The sequence below is a fragment of the Gopherus evgoodei genome, chromosome 3 (assembly GCF_007399415.2).
Source record: "Gopherus evgoodei ecotype Sinaloan lineage chromosome 3, rGopEvg1_v1.p, whole genome shotgun sequence".
In the NCBI taxonomy this organism is placed as follows: domain Eukaryota; kingdom Metazoa; phylum Chordata; order Testudines; family Testudinidae; genus Gopherus; species Gopherus evgoodei.
In genome coordinates, this window is record NC_044324.1 from 87,232,265 (window position 1) to 87,245,745 (window position 13,481).

Here is a 13,481-nt window from a genome sequence, read left to right on the forward strand (position 1 = left end):
TCCCAGGAGGTGTCTGCAGCGGGGCTTGCACGTGCCTGCGGGGGAGGGACTAGGCAAAAAGAGCAGGGTCGCAAGCAGCCACCCGCCTGGCCTGTGCTTGAGGAAGGCTCGGCTGGGGGTGTGAGCGGCGCGTGGGGCGCTTCGGGGCCCGGCGGCGGTGGAACAGGAATAGGAGCTCTGTGTCTTTAAAGGGCGCTGTGCAGCGCTCCCGGCAGGAGGCGTGTCTCTTTGCTGGGCTGCAGCTGCAGCTATCGCCGCTGCCGCTGCCGCTTTCACTCGAGCTCCGCGCGCCGGCTGCACCTCGCTCTCACAGCCCGGCCAACTGCTGCGCTACTTTGTGGGCAGCATCGGTCCCGGGCTCTGCCTGCCCCGTGAACCTGGCCAGCCGCGCCGAGCACCTGTCCGCATCGCAAGGTAAGAACTCCCCTCCGGGGCGGGACCCCCGCCGCGCTAGGGGCAAGCGCCTCTTTGAGTGTCGTGCTTGGGTATTTCTCCTGCTCTCCGTGGAAGGGGGCAAGGAGGGGGCGAGCGGAAGAGGGCCAGGGGCGGGAGAGATGACACCCAAGAGCCGCCGGGCTGGTGATTGCACCGGGCATGGTTTGTTGTAAGTGGCATTGTCGGGGTTTCTTTGAACGAATCCAGACCGGCTTGCAGCTGGCTGAGCTGAGCACTGCTGCCTCTGATTCCTACGGACTGTCTAGTTATCAGTCATCCAGCTGGCAACCCCTATCCTCCAGGTTAGGGCAACAAAAGCAACACCAGCTTCCCCCAAAGTATCCAGGAGGCATCTGTTGCTTTGGTTCTCCGGCGCTATATAGTCACAGTATGCCAGAGCAGAATCCGAGTTAGCCCCAAAAGCTTGAGGGGTGTCATCTCCTCTTGTGACCCTGCTTACTTCCTTCTCCGGGGTCACGATTTTGTCTTAAAAATACCTCTAGTCGCCTTCCTTAGAAAACTAGCCGTATGAGGAGAAAGGATAAGACATGTGATCTAACTTAATAGTTAGAGATCTTGGTGGACAATAGTCTGTACTTCGTCTGATGTCTCATCCCCCTTCTCTCCTCCCTTCCACCCTCCAGTCATTTACTACATTATACAACCATCTACACTATGATAGACAGTCCTGTTGTTATTGATCAAAGATGAAATTCCACATCCTTTGAGAAGTCACCCACTGTTAACCTGGCTAGTGTCTGAGGCTCTCTGTATTCAGTGGGAAACATTCCTTTCTGTATCATGTAGTCGTGACTGCCAATACAGCGTGTGTAGTGAAAATGAAGGAATGCGTTCAAATGAAAAAAACTCCCTTCAGTTTTTCCTTAGAAACTTGTTGGTGGAATAAAGAAAAATCCTTCCCCAACCTTTCCCAGATACTGTTGGGGGGGGGAGGGAAACAAGGAGAGAAAGCTGATGTATGGGTAAAGCCATAAATGTTTGCTTTTGCTGCTTAAAAATATGCCAAGGAGTGCATTGCTGTGAAGTCCAAAAGTGCCTGAACGAGTAAATCTATCACGTACTCAGTTCGTTAATTAGGATGCACGTCTCTTCAGCAGCTACAAAATTAATTACCATCTGAAAATGTCATTAATCATCGGCGCAGCAGAAACTTGGTTATAAATCTGGACTAAGCTAATAACAGACAAGGAGGACAAGGAGGACCTACCGTTTTTATAGCTTGTGGGAGTGGAGTGCAAGTGGGCCGCAATGTGTTTTTAACTGATAGCATCAACATTAATTTTAGTACTTTGGCAAACGTTTAAAGGGGTGGACCAGGTTACTGATTTGTCAGCAAATCTGCAATACTTCTGTGTACAGATCTGGTGGGGTTAGTCAGGTGTTGCAGGAGGCTACTGCTTTCCTCTCACCAGATTGCAACAACAGGAGGAATCTGGTGGCGGACAAGTCTGAGGCGTTTGCAACAATTCACCGAAAAATGTCCAAGGAACAAAGAGTCAAGGACCATATGTCACACGCCGATTCTACATTTCTCTCTGTTATCCTTAGGAGGGAAACAATCAGGAAGTTAAGTGATGTAAGGCCCATGATACAAGCTCTCTGGTCAGTTCTTAGATATGTAGCTATGACCTGATAATGGAAAGAATTGTCTTAAATTGCTGTGGTAAAAATGTATATCCCAGCAGGTGGTAGCTAAGTGGAACTAGATTCACTTTTAGTATAAGTAAAGGACATAAAATATGCTCTGAAGAAAAAAGACTTTGTATAAAAGGTAATCTTTTATATATAATCGCTTAAATGCATAATTTAAACCAATCCCCCTTTTCCTAAGGAAACATTATTTATGTAAGATCATTGGATACACAGGGCACACACATAACACACAATTAATAGGCTTTTAATACCCAGCATAGTTTTTAATGAATTTATGCAATGTCTACTTAGATTTTTTTTTTTGCAGCTGAAACATGTATTTTCATATCTGCTTCACCTGTGCGCTGGACCTGAACGCTACAAAAACATGTAGCTACCAAGCGGTGAGGTTGAAGAACAAATCAAGACTTATAACAGGAAACTGAATATTTCAATCTTATTGTGTCAGATTATTGGTATGTGGAGGATAGGATCCCAATGGACACCAGCTTCAGCTAGCCCTATATCCGAAAAGAATTGAGTAGCAGTGTTGACAAGCATTGAAAAGACAAGATCAGCTCCCTCAGTAAAATACTGTATAATTAACCGTGTTAATCCTTTAGATGTGTACAATACTGGGAAGGAAAATGCAATGAAGTGTGCTATGATACTTTTCAGTTTTCATACTAAAATATTTTAGAAGAGGGGGAAAAAGGGTTTTTAAAAGGTGTTTAATAAGGAGAAACTGAAATCCTCCTAATAGATGGGAATCTGGACATGGTAGAGTTTAGGCTTTAGCTAATTATATGTTTTATAAATTATTTTTAGCCATCAAATGTAGGCAATTTTTTTCACCGAGTTCTAAATATTTGGTGGCATGCAAGACATTTCTTATCAAAAAGTAAGGACGCCATGTAAGAATTCCGAGTTAACCACAATCTTCCTTCAGAAAAAGATATTTTCATAAGATACTAGAGAAATGTGTGGTAGGACATAATAAAGGAGATACTCAAGGCAACCCTGTGAAATACCAACAAAAACACAGTCCGGCCAACATAGTAAAGAATAGAATGCGTCTTTAAAAGTGTGAATAAAATACATTAATTCCCTTTCTATATTGGGAAACCATTGGAGGGGGGAAATGTATTTTGACACGTAAAATGACACATGGCTTAGATAATATAGCTCAACGGCAATAATGCTTAAGGAGTGGTGCTCTCCGTGGTGCTGAAAAGGGAATGCAGCCCTCCTATCGCCACCGTATTTCAGCTGGACAGGTCCAGTCGCTGTCCATGGTAGTGAGTGCTGTCAGGTTAGTACTGGACAGTTATTGAGGGTGAAAAGAGAGTTAATTTGAATGTCATGCATGTGCACAGGTTTTGGAATGTAGAATATTGAACATTTAATTTTAAAATCCATTTATAATACATGGTTTTGAAGTTTCAGTGCTTGTATAAGAGCCTTGGCAAGCTGGGAATTTTGTTAGTCTTTTATTATAGGTAGCTGCATATTTGTCCAGGTAGTTTAAGAAAATAAATTTGGATAACAGATGGTTAAAATAGTTTATTCTCATATCTTGATTAATGCGCTACGTTTGCAAAAGAAGACAATGAATCTTATAATTTTCCATGCTTTTTAAAAGTTCAGTCTATAAATAATGCTACATTCTGATAATTCGCAACACAATGAGCATTTGAAGATGCCTAATCTCCGCTCATTCATTACTGTAGCAAAATTAAGAATACACAGTTACCATTGAAGTCAGTTTTATTCCTCCTTGGATCAAGATAAGATATGAACAAGTAGATCAGAGTAAATGAAACAGCAAATACATGAAAGAGCACGGCAAACTGTATATTTTCCTGAGAGATATTCTGAATGGGAACTGAAGGAGTCGCTAGATATCCTTGCTTTTAGCACTAGGTGTTCTTTTTCGAGTACTCCAATAGTCAAATCATTTGATTGAATTGCCTGCTAGACTGCAGAAGTAGCCATTCATGATACTTATTTTTGACACTGCAGTTATGCCTCCATTTTAAAGACAAGAAATCAGTAAAGTTTAATAAGCCCCTCGCAGAATATAAATTTCTTTTCATCAGCATTTTTACAATATCTGAAGAAGACATGTTCAAAGAAAATCAGTAACTCATAAGGGTAGAAAGTTATTGTGAATTGTTAACGCTTTTATGAACCCATGGTTTCTAGATTATAGGTAATTTCAATTTTAATATCACTTATTCTGCATGTCTAAAGTAAGCATAGAATTATTAAGAATTAACCATAACTCACGTCTGTGTTGCTACACTCTTGATAGATCCAAGAATGTGTTTCTTCAGTCTGACGTTCTGTAAAGCCAAGTCTATGCTGTCTTCCTCTGTGATAAAAAATCTCTCTCACTGAGATTTTCTTCTGCGATAAAGAGAGGGCAAACCCCAGGCAGCATACAGATCAATCTGCATTCATTTTCCTTGTGGGGTACTAGGAATAGTATTTTAATATCCATAATAAAAACCCCAAATAGCTTCAGTGAAAGCTTCACTTTCAGATTTTTTTTAAATTGCTGTCCATTCTCGACCAATGTGTGTTAATGAATGCACATAGGAATGAATACACAACTTAAAGTATCTTGACTGTATTACCAAAGAAAATCTGAAATGTTGCCGAGAATGAGTGCACCTTTATATGGAATACATTAGGAAAAGAAAAGAAAAAAAGTCCATAGCTGTTTGAGGATGCAAACTAAATGTCCCAGAAGCAAACTAGCAAGTACTGTTATACTTACTAAGGATAGTGGAATATTATATGTGTTTAGACTACAGTCCCGTTTTAACCATAGGTCTCGCTATGCAAGTATAAAAAGTAGAACCTTAATAAAACCACAGTCAAAGAGAGTTTAGTGCCGAAGATAGAGAGGCATTTTGGAGTGTAGAATATGAAACATGTAAATCTACACATCCTCTCTTTCAAATAACATTGTCGTTTCAAGCAAACTGAGCTAAATGAATGTGTAGGACTTTCAATTTAGCATTAGATTTATTTATTTTTTTAACACTGCAAAATTGTTCTGTACTTTGCTAAAGCTTGGATGTCCGATGATCAGAGTCAGCTACAAGTTGCCAAAAGACAGTCAGTATACAAGTCATCACGTTTACATTAATAGCATTAAATGTGCATAAGTAATAGGAAGCGAATTAAACTATTGGGACCTATTTTAGCCTAAGCCTTAGCCTGATACCCTTCATGACATAGTCACTCCTTGTAATACCTCCTCTTTCAGAGCTCCGAGGCTAAGTGATTTCCACCCAGCTAGTCAGCTGTTAAAATCCATTAACTGATTTTTATAGAACCGCGCGCTCACGTACACCATAGCTGCCCCTTTGCAGGAAAATAGCTATTGTAGAAAATAAACACAAATAATAATTGTACGCACGTAAATAAAACGGAGCTGATTTTTCAACAACGCGAGACGATCAGGTCGGTTACATAGCAGAAATTGGAAAGGCTGCCTGGCAGGCAGCCTTAAGAAGCGAAGAGCTATCTCAATTTTTCTCACTTAATCTTGGCTTCACGTCAGAAGCTATGCAGCAGTGCAGTAGAATGGGAGCACAGCAAAAGCTTCGCCACTAAAACGCCCGGAGCTCGTTGACTCTCGCTACGTGGCGATAGCTCAGCGATTTCTCGAGCTGGATTACTTATCGATTTCCCTCCTTTCTTGCCTCCCAGGTTTACCCGGCTGGACATTGTGTGTGTTTGGATTTCGCAAGGATTCTCCCCCGACTAACATGGATGTCCCACCATTCCTTGCAGTTGAAGGTTGCTCCTTGGCGCAGTGAATGAAGAACATGCAGGGATTGCTAATGGGTTTGGGAAGCGTAGACTCTCTCCTCTCTCTGTGACCATGCCGTGATCGTGTCTGAGGGCTAACAGTCTACGTATCCTCACTCTTACCCTACCCGGGAACCTGACGCTTAGAAGGGGGAAGTAAGGCAGCGCATGTGTGCATAGAAACACCATGAAGATTATTGCCCCGATTCTAACTAATCCAGTCTTCAGATGCACCATTAGACTCCTTCTTTGCTTATTGTGGATTGGATATTCTCAAGGAACTACACATGTGTTAAGATTTGGTAAGATTTTCCCCGCACTTTACATTGTGTATTTCAGGCTGAATACTTATGCACGATTATGTCGATAGGTGGGGAGCGGGGAGAGAGAGACGAGGCTCTGGGGGATGCTATTGGAATCAATTACCAAAGACCCTCTTTATTTTGTGTCCGCATGGCTAAATTAATGTTTGTTGTTGTGTCGCCGATTATAGTAATAAATAATAATAGGGGAAAAATGACTGCCAAACGTGCTTCCCGGAAGCTCTGCGGGGTGATCAGAGCTTGTGTGGCTTCCTTGTGCTGTGCCTTTTTTGTTTCCATAGCAGTAGGAAACGCGGCTAAAATAGCTGTTGATTAGTTAAAAATCTGACAACTAGTTGATAAGTTTCGACCTCCAGCTTTTCCATGGCCCTCTCTCAGTCAGAGCTTCAGGGCAGATTCAATATTAACGTGACCCTGGAAGAGACCTTCAGTTCTGTTGTTCTTGAAAGATCTTTTACTTTATTGGGGGTTCCGCTGCAGTAGAAAATATTAGTTATCAGCGATTAGTGGGATACCAAAGAGGCACTGATGCAGGGCTATTACACATTTCAGAAAAGCTTCTCTCATCAGGGAAAGTGACTTGGTAATTATTTCCCCCGTAAGACAAAGAGACTGAGAGATGTCATACGCAGAGCAGTGAAAACAAGCATAGCGGTTTCCAAGATCACAGAAACCCTCAGCGTCTCCTGGAAACTAGTATTGAAAACTGGGTGTGGCATTTCTGCTAGAAAGCCTCCCACGTATAGGGTTAGTTAGGGGAGCAGCAGCAAAGGAATGTTCAACAACAGCTGGAAACTCATATTGTTTCCTGCCATTGGAGCAGAGCTGGGCGTGAAAAGTTCGGCAAAGTAGATGAGAGTTAAGGTGGTGAGAATTGCGAAGAACACTGATCCAGTCAATCGCCAGCCTAAGTGGTACTAGCTTAGTGTTTGTGTGTGACTTACTCTCTCATATTGTACACGCGTTGGAAAAGTTGCAGTGCCAAGCAAGCGGCATCCTGTGTGCCAGCTTGTTACGTATGCAAAAGAAAATGTTGCTTTTCCTTTTCTGTATCTGCATTGTTTACACTGTAGCGGTTGCAGGAGCCATTAACAGCTCTCGTTTGCATGGGAAAGGTAGACTGTCTTGCATTTCTTTTAAAGAAATCATTTTCGTGTTGAATGGAAGGCTGGTAATGATTAAAAAGGCCACGGGTGGTTGTTGATCTCGTGTGCTGAATTGCTAGTGTACTTTCTTCTGCCTTCATCTGGTCTAAAGGTAGTGCTTAAGGCAGGTTGCTCTTAGCAACCATCTTCAGGAATGCTTGTGTCTTTGGACACGGCTAAACAGGTCCATATATCGTTGCGGGGTTTAGTTTGCATTGAATCGGCTCCGTTGCCATTGCAGTGCAATCATGCAATGACTGAATGTCGTCTGGCGCTGCCCAGTTATCTGTCTGTACCCGAAACAGGTTCACAATTGTTGCTGAGCGTTGGTATCTATGCGTTTGAATTACTTTCAGAGGTAGCAATGAAAACAAGCACCCTTCCATCCCCACCATCACCAGATGCTGATCTGTGGGTTAATTCAAACTGGCCTTGTCAGTAGTAGCAACCTTTTTGAATTGAGGCTGGAACACTTATTAGAATATCATTGATCAACCTGTGTTTTTATATTAGAAAAATAAGAATTTTAAGGTCACAGAGGGGTTTTATTGGGTGCCTTTCCCAATGGGCTGCCATTGGCCGCATATAGTGTGTTTTCCAAACTAACTTCCTCTCCCAGTCTGTCTCCGGGACATACATCTTGGTTTTGGGGTTAGTCTCCGATGGTTGGTGTTCACACTGGTTTGTTACAACAAACTAGAAAGACACTTCGGAACCATTTGGTGCCTTTCTGTGCTTAAAAAGTCGCCTTTACTCTCGGTCTCTGCTGGTTGGGGAGGGGCTGCAAAGTTATTTTTATTTCTCGTGTGGAGTCCTGGGAGTGAGGAAAAGGGCTCCTTTTCGCTTGTCAGCGTGGCCTGTTGCATGTCTCTCATTGTGATCGAGTTTAGTTTTTAATTTAGTCCAGGAGTAAAACTGCCCTTTTTCTGAATGTAAGAGAAGGGCTGTGCATTCCCAGGAGGGTTAGATCGTTTGGCTGGGGGAAGCCGAGAATAATAATTGTATAATGAAAATCTTCAAGTGATAATCATATCGCACCCTCCTCTCCCCGCCTTCTCCCTCCCCGGCCCCAGTTCCCACCGTGCTACATGCCACTCCGAAATGTCCTTGCTACTGAACTGATGGGTATGGGTTGTCTGTTGTTGCCCATTGGAGTTCTTCCTGGGGCTAGGCAGGAGCGCGGAAGATTCCCTTTAAAAGGCAGCCTGCCAGCCCCCTCTTTTCCTTCGCAGCTAGCAGTGCTATGGCAACAGGAGAAATCTTGAAGCTTGCCAGCGCTCCAGCCCCTTCATTCCTCCTGTGCAAATGAACCCACCATGGAGTCGCATTGTCCTTTCCACGGCTGTGCCACTGTTGAGACTAGCCGGCCTGTCCTGTCAGCCCCCCTCTCCCCCCTTCAAGCTACCTTTCAGCAGCCGCACAGGAAAGCCGAACGTCCGGGTTATTTGTCATAGACAGCCTCACTCACTCATTTTTACCCACGCGCTTTGGATCGAACCCAGTCAAGGCTGATGTGCGACCACAACTAACTCTCTAATAACATTAAGTCAACCTAGCCTTTACCCACCCAGTCCAGATGCAGGAAAAATGCCTGTGTGGATTTCTAACTCCTGTTGCTGGAGCAGGACCAGCTGATATTTTGGCACCACAATAAAGCGATCCCTTGTAAATGGCATACAGACAACTCTGTCATTGCAGTTCCCGAATACTTTCCTGTACACAAGCCCAAAAAAAAACAATAGGCACGTGACTTGCACCCACGGTAGTCAAGAATTTGAAAGAGAATTAAGGCGAGGCACTGAAAATATTATTGTGATTATAACACGAGGTTCTAACCTTAGAATAAAAGGAGAGGCCAGAACGGTGTCTTATTTGCATCACTGTTGTCTCCGCTGTGTTAAGTCTAACTCTGGCAGAAATCCATACCTTAGCTCTTGGAGTTGCTGAAATGCACAGGTAAGTCGGTCCGTGGATCACTTTTTAAATGTACTGTTGATTTATAAGAAAAGGAGGTCCTAAACCTGAAACAAACACATCTCTGTGCACATCAAGCCATTCCGTAAATCAGCCCGCCCTCACTGCCACACACGATGGTCTTTTCCCATCACTATATTTACCTGTATTTGTTTGCCCACAGCAGCCTACTTACACGCAAGAGTGGGGTCACTGCGTTCGTGAGAGCCTCAGACCAAAGCGTTTCAGGACCAAGATAAGCAACTTCGGCTGGTGCTGAGTTTAGATGCACCTACTACTGATTTTTTAAATGTCCACGAAATTTTCCTAGCGCACGATCAACTTCCCCGGAACCCCTCTTCAAAGCACCACAAACTGATCAGAAGCAAGCAGTGTTTAAGGATCAGAGTCCTCTGGTTCTAACAAAACAAACTGGACAAAGGAGCTAGGAAGTAGCAGAAATCCGGGTGTAAAAGCAAGGCTCAGCAAGTACTGTTAGTGTTAAGAGGTTAATCATGACAACTATATACAGTTTATAACAACAGTAACAACTCATCACTCTCCAGTGTGGTATGGGACAATGGAGCATTGAAAACATTTGGCTACTTCAAGTAACCTATTTTAGATGTTTTGAGAGTTTTAAAATGCCCCATCTTATTTAAATTACACCTTTCAGGATTTCTAAATCATGCTAGGCCCTTCCTATATTTAAGAGCAGGTATCTGAGGCCAGACAGATCCTGCTCACTTTGTTCTGGTAGTGCATGGACATCATCAGCATGACAACTGGCTTGAATCAGGAGAACAGAATTTGGTTACTTGGGATTAATTTACATTTCCCCTAATTACAAGCACTGTCGGTGAATGTATATTGAAGACACAAAGCTCTGAACCATGACTAGTCCCTTGACCTTATGTCACTCCCTCTCTCTCCTCTTTATTTTCAATGTCACTGTAAAAACAAACCTACAAGGAAATGAAATCACAAAACGCCACTTCTACATACCCAAAAGAAAGGAAGGCTGGGAATCAGGACTACAACTCCCAATAGAGAGTGACCTTTTGTTGCTCAGCTGTTGTGGACGTCTCCAATAAAAACAGATTCCAAGCCTATGGGGGGAGTTAGCTGAATATTGTGGTTAGTTACTCTTCTAAACTTAATTGCGCAGATTCTTTCCCCCGTGGGTGCAAACGCAAAGGAAGGTCCAACTCTCTCTCTAAGGGAATGCGGTAGAACTAGGAACTGTCAGAACTTCAGGCTGAAACTGAGCCCATCTCCGGGAAAGCACAGGAAATATTGATCCGTCCCCTCATCAGCCCCTTCAAGTGTTACATTTGCATGTTTGCCCTTCATCAAATTGGGGAAAATATGTCCAGAAAACAATTGAAAGTGGCTTTATTGTCTTAAAAATAAAAAGGAAAACTCACCTCATGTTTGGTCTCTTTTCTAATGGCTCCCAGTGACGGGAATTACTGCACAGCAGGGGCTTCTTCAATGAAGATTTGGCATTTGGGCTTCACCTCCGTTATTGCTTCGTTGTGTTCATTCCCACCGAGCCAAATGAGTCTCTTTTCATAGAAACTTTTATCACGCGCCAGAATAAGGGAGACATTACCTGGCCAGCAGCTGGAATTAGCTCCTAATGTCATCGCGGATGGCCAACTATGTATTACCGACCGTTTTGCCAGACCATCATTAAAACTAGCAAAGACGCTAGGTAGCATACAGGGAAAGCTGCGTTTCTGGACACTGGGCTCATATAGTTTGCAGGCTCCCCAGACATGCATCTATACCTCTCGGGCAATAGTGTTTTACTGCTTTGTACTCTGTGTTAGGCATCTGGAGTGTGGAGTTTCTTTCCATTTGATTCCTCTTCTGCCGACATCACTGTACATTGCTGTTGCAATCCTCAAACTGGGAAGGGAAAGTCAGACCGACTTTAAGTGGAAGGATCTATTCTATTTACCTATCTTTCGACATGTACTTAATCAATGCGTGTGCACGTATGTGTTGTGTGTGTGTGTGGGGGGGACGTATCTGTCTTCAGATCAGGGAAGCGGTGAAATCTGGAAAAGAGCTGTCGGGGTTCAGGAACCCTTAAAGTTTCAGGACTGCTGTATTTCTTTGTTTATTGGGAGCTAGTGAAAATTTTACTTGCCAAGGGCACGGAGCCTTCAAAGTGTATTAAAGTCCTCAGAGCGAGGTATTCAAAATCTGTCTTAAACACAACAACAGCAGCAGCAATCTTTTGGAGGAAGAGTAAGGTTAAGAGCCTCGGGAAGAAAGGGAGGAGGTGAGAAGCATTGTTATTGACTGGTCCAGATTAAACAGCACAGAGGAAGATTTCAATTTGATAACGTCACAGCCATTCCTGTTTGTCTTTGCTGCTTCTGCTGACAATTTTGTAAGGTAATTAAACTGGCTGATTGAAGTCGCACTGGTCATGGGGCGATAAAGACCATTTGGATTTAATGGAATTTAAAAACATCAGTGCACTGCACACAACTCTTACAGAACAAGAATTTTAATGACCCATTCAGGGTGCTGACTAAATAGAATGTCCTGAACAAGTTTAATTGAAAGGGCAAACGAGATTAGCTATACGGAGTCTTTATTGCTGTAGATAGGGGAATTAAAATTATCCTTTTAAAAGACTCATTATTACATTATCAAGATTGAATGCAGATTAAGTAAACTCTCTTCTACGCTGAGCTTTTGGAATATCCCTGGATCCCTTTGCCCCACAGTTTAGAACCAATCACACTTGTACAAGGATTTGCACACAACTGTCCCATGAATCAAGTGATCAGAAGTAGAACTTACTTTTTTATTGACTGTTACTGATCTTTGGAAGGCATGGAGAGTTCAAGTAATGCTTTCAATGTGAACGTGGTTGATGAGTGAAATGGTTTCTGTTACTGGAGATAAGAAACCATAGAAAAAGAGATTTACTTGTCTTTTCTAAATGTGAATACTAAGGATTTTCCTTTTAACAAGGAGAAAACCTACTCCCATCAGAAACTAACAAATGTTTTGCAGTCAATGCAAACAACTGCAAGTCTGATGTCTCATATTTAGTTTTACATATATTGTTTTTTCAAAGTTTTAATATTTCCTTCCCTTAATCTCTTCTACTGAAACGATTATTATATGTTCCGTGAATAATGCAAAGGAGAAGCTAGAAAGTACCTTATTTTCATACTCTCCAATCTGCAAGGCAAATTAATGTTGGCTGAATAATCTTATTATAAATTTGCTGCAATGCATGTTAGAAGATTAGATTAAACAATGCACAACATAACATTATTAGGTCACATTTGAACTGAAATTTGGGGAATCAGAGGCCAGTGTGATGTTAAGGTGCTTGCAAATTTCCCTTATTGTTTTGTACTTTATTATTTTTTGACTATTTAGTTGTTTTGGATTCTTTGTGATATGATGAGGTATAGTAGTAATAATGTTAATAATAGTGTTATGTTTGTAAAACAAATTTAATTTCAGAAGATTCAAAGCATTTTGCAATCATTGCATTTAAAATTTACATTATATGTAGTGATCACTTTGTCTGTCACTGAAGTGCAGCCACCTCTGCATTGACCAAGGTGATATTTTAACAGCATACGGTAACAGCAGTTCAGGGCAGAAAATGAAGAAGACTAGCTTATTCAATTGAATTAATGGGGAGATTTTATTTAGGCCAGAATTGGAATACACGTATTTGAACGTGACCAAGACATCAGGCCTGCCATTCAATGTCTTCCATGGATCTTAAAGTTGCCAAAAGGCACTTTTAATCTCATCCAAAAGGCACACTTGGATCAAAATCTGCAAGTAAATAGTAAGGTAGTTTTGCATCCAGGATTATCTAAGAATTTTTCTTGGGTAAGCATTCTCTCTTCTGTAGAGATTTTTGGGAATCCATTCTGATCCATATATTCCAAGTGAATCTCATAGGCTTGGGAGAGAAATTTTCAGATGCTTCAAAAGGTGCAGAGCTTTTTCTTCCTGGTTAGTTTGGTTTAATTGAACATACAGTAGCTGCATTTCTCACTGTATAATGTCAGACCCATAACTGGATGTCTGTAGCAAATTGAGGGGTAGTTCAGCATGTAACTGTACTGTGATCTTTGTAGAGAACACCATGTCA

The 13,481-nt window shown here is 42.2% G+C and overlaps 1 protein-coding gene across 4 annotated transcripts in view; it reads left to right on the forward strand.

The window, feature by feature from the left end:
- Positions 1-290: 290 nt before the first annotated feature.
- Positions 291-13,481, forward strand: part of GRIK2 (glutamate ionotropic receptor kainate type subunit 2) — a 598,580-nt gene continuing 585,389 nt past the window's right edge. For 3 of the 4 annotated variants that reach the window (XM_030556012.1, XM_030556013.1, XM_030556010.1), the window contains exons 1-2: positions 291-414; positions 5,812-6,215. In XM_030556012.1, the coding sequence (XP_030411872.1) occupies positions 6,101-6,215 (115 nt within the window). In that variant the 5' untranslated portion in view covers positions 291-414; positions 5,812-6,100. Of the gene's footprint in view, positions 415-5,668; positions 6,216-13,481 lie in introns of those variants that run through there. The other variant, XM_030556011.1, reaches the window with a different exon arrangement.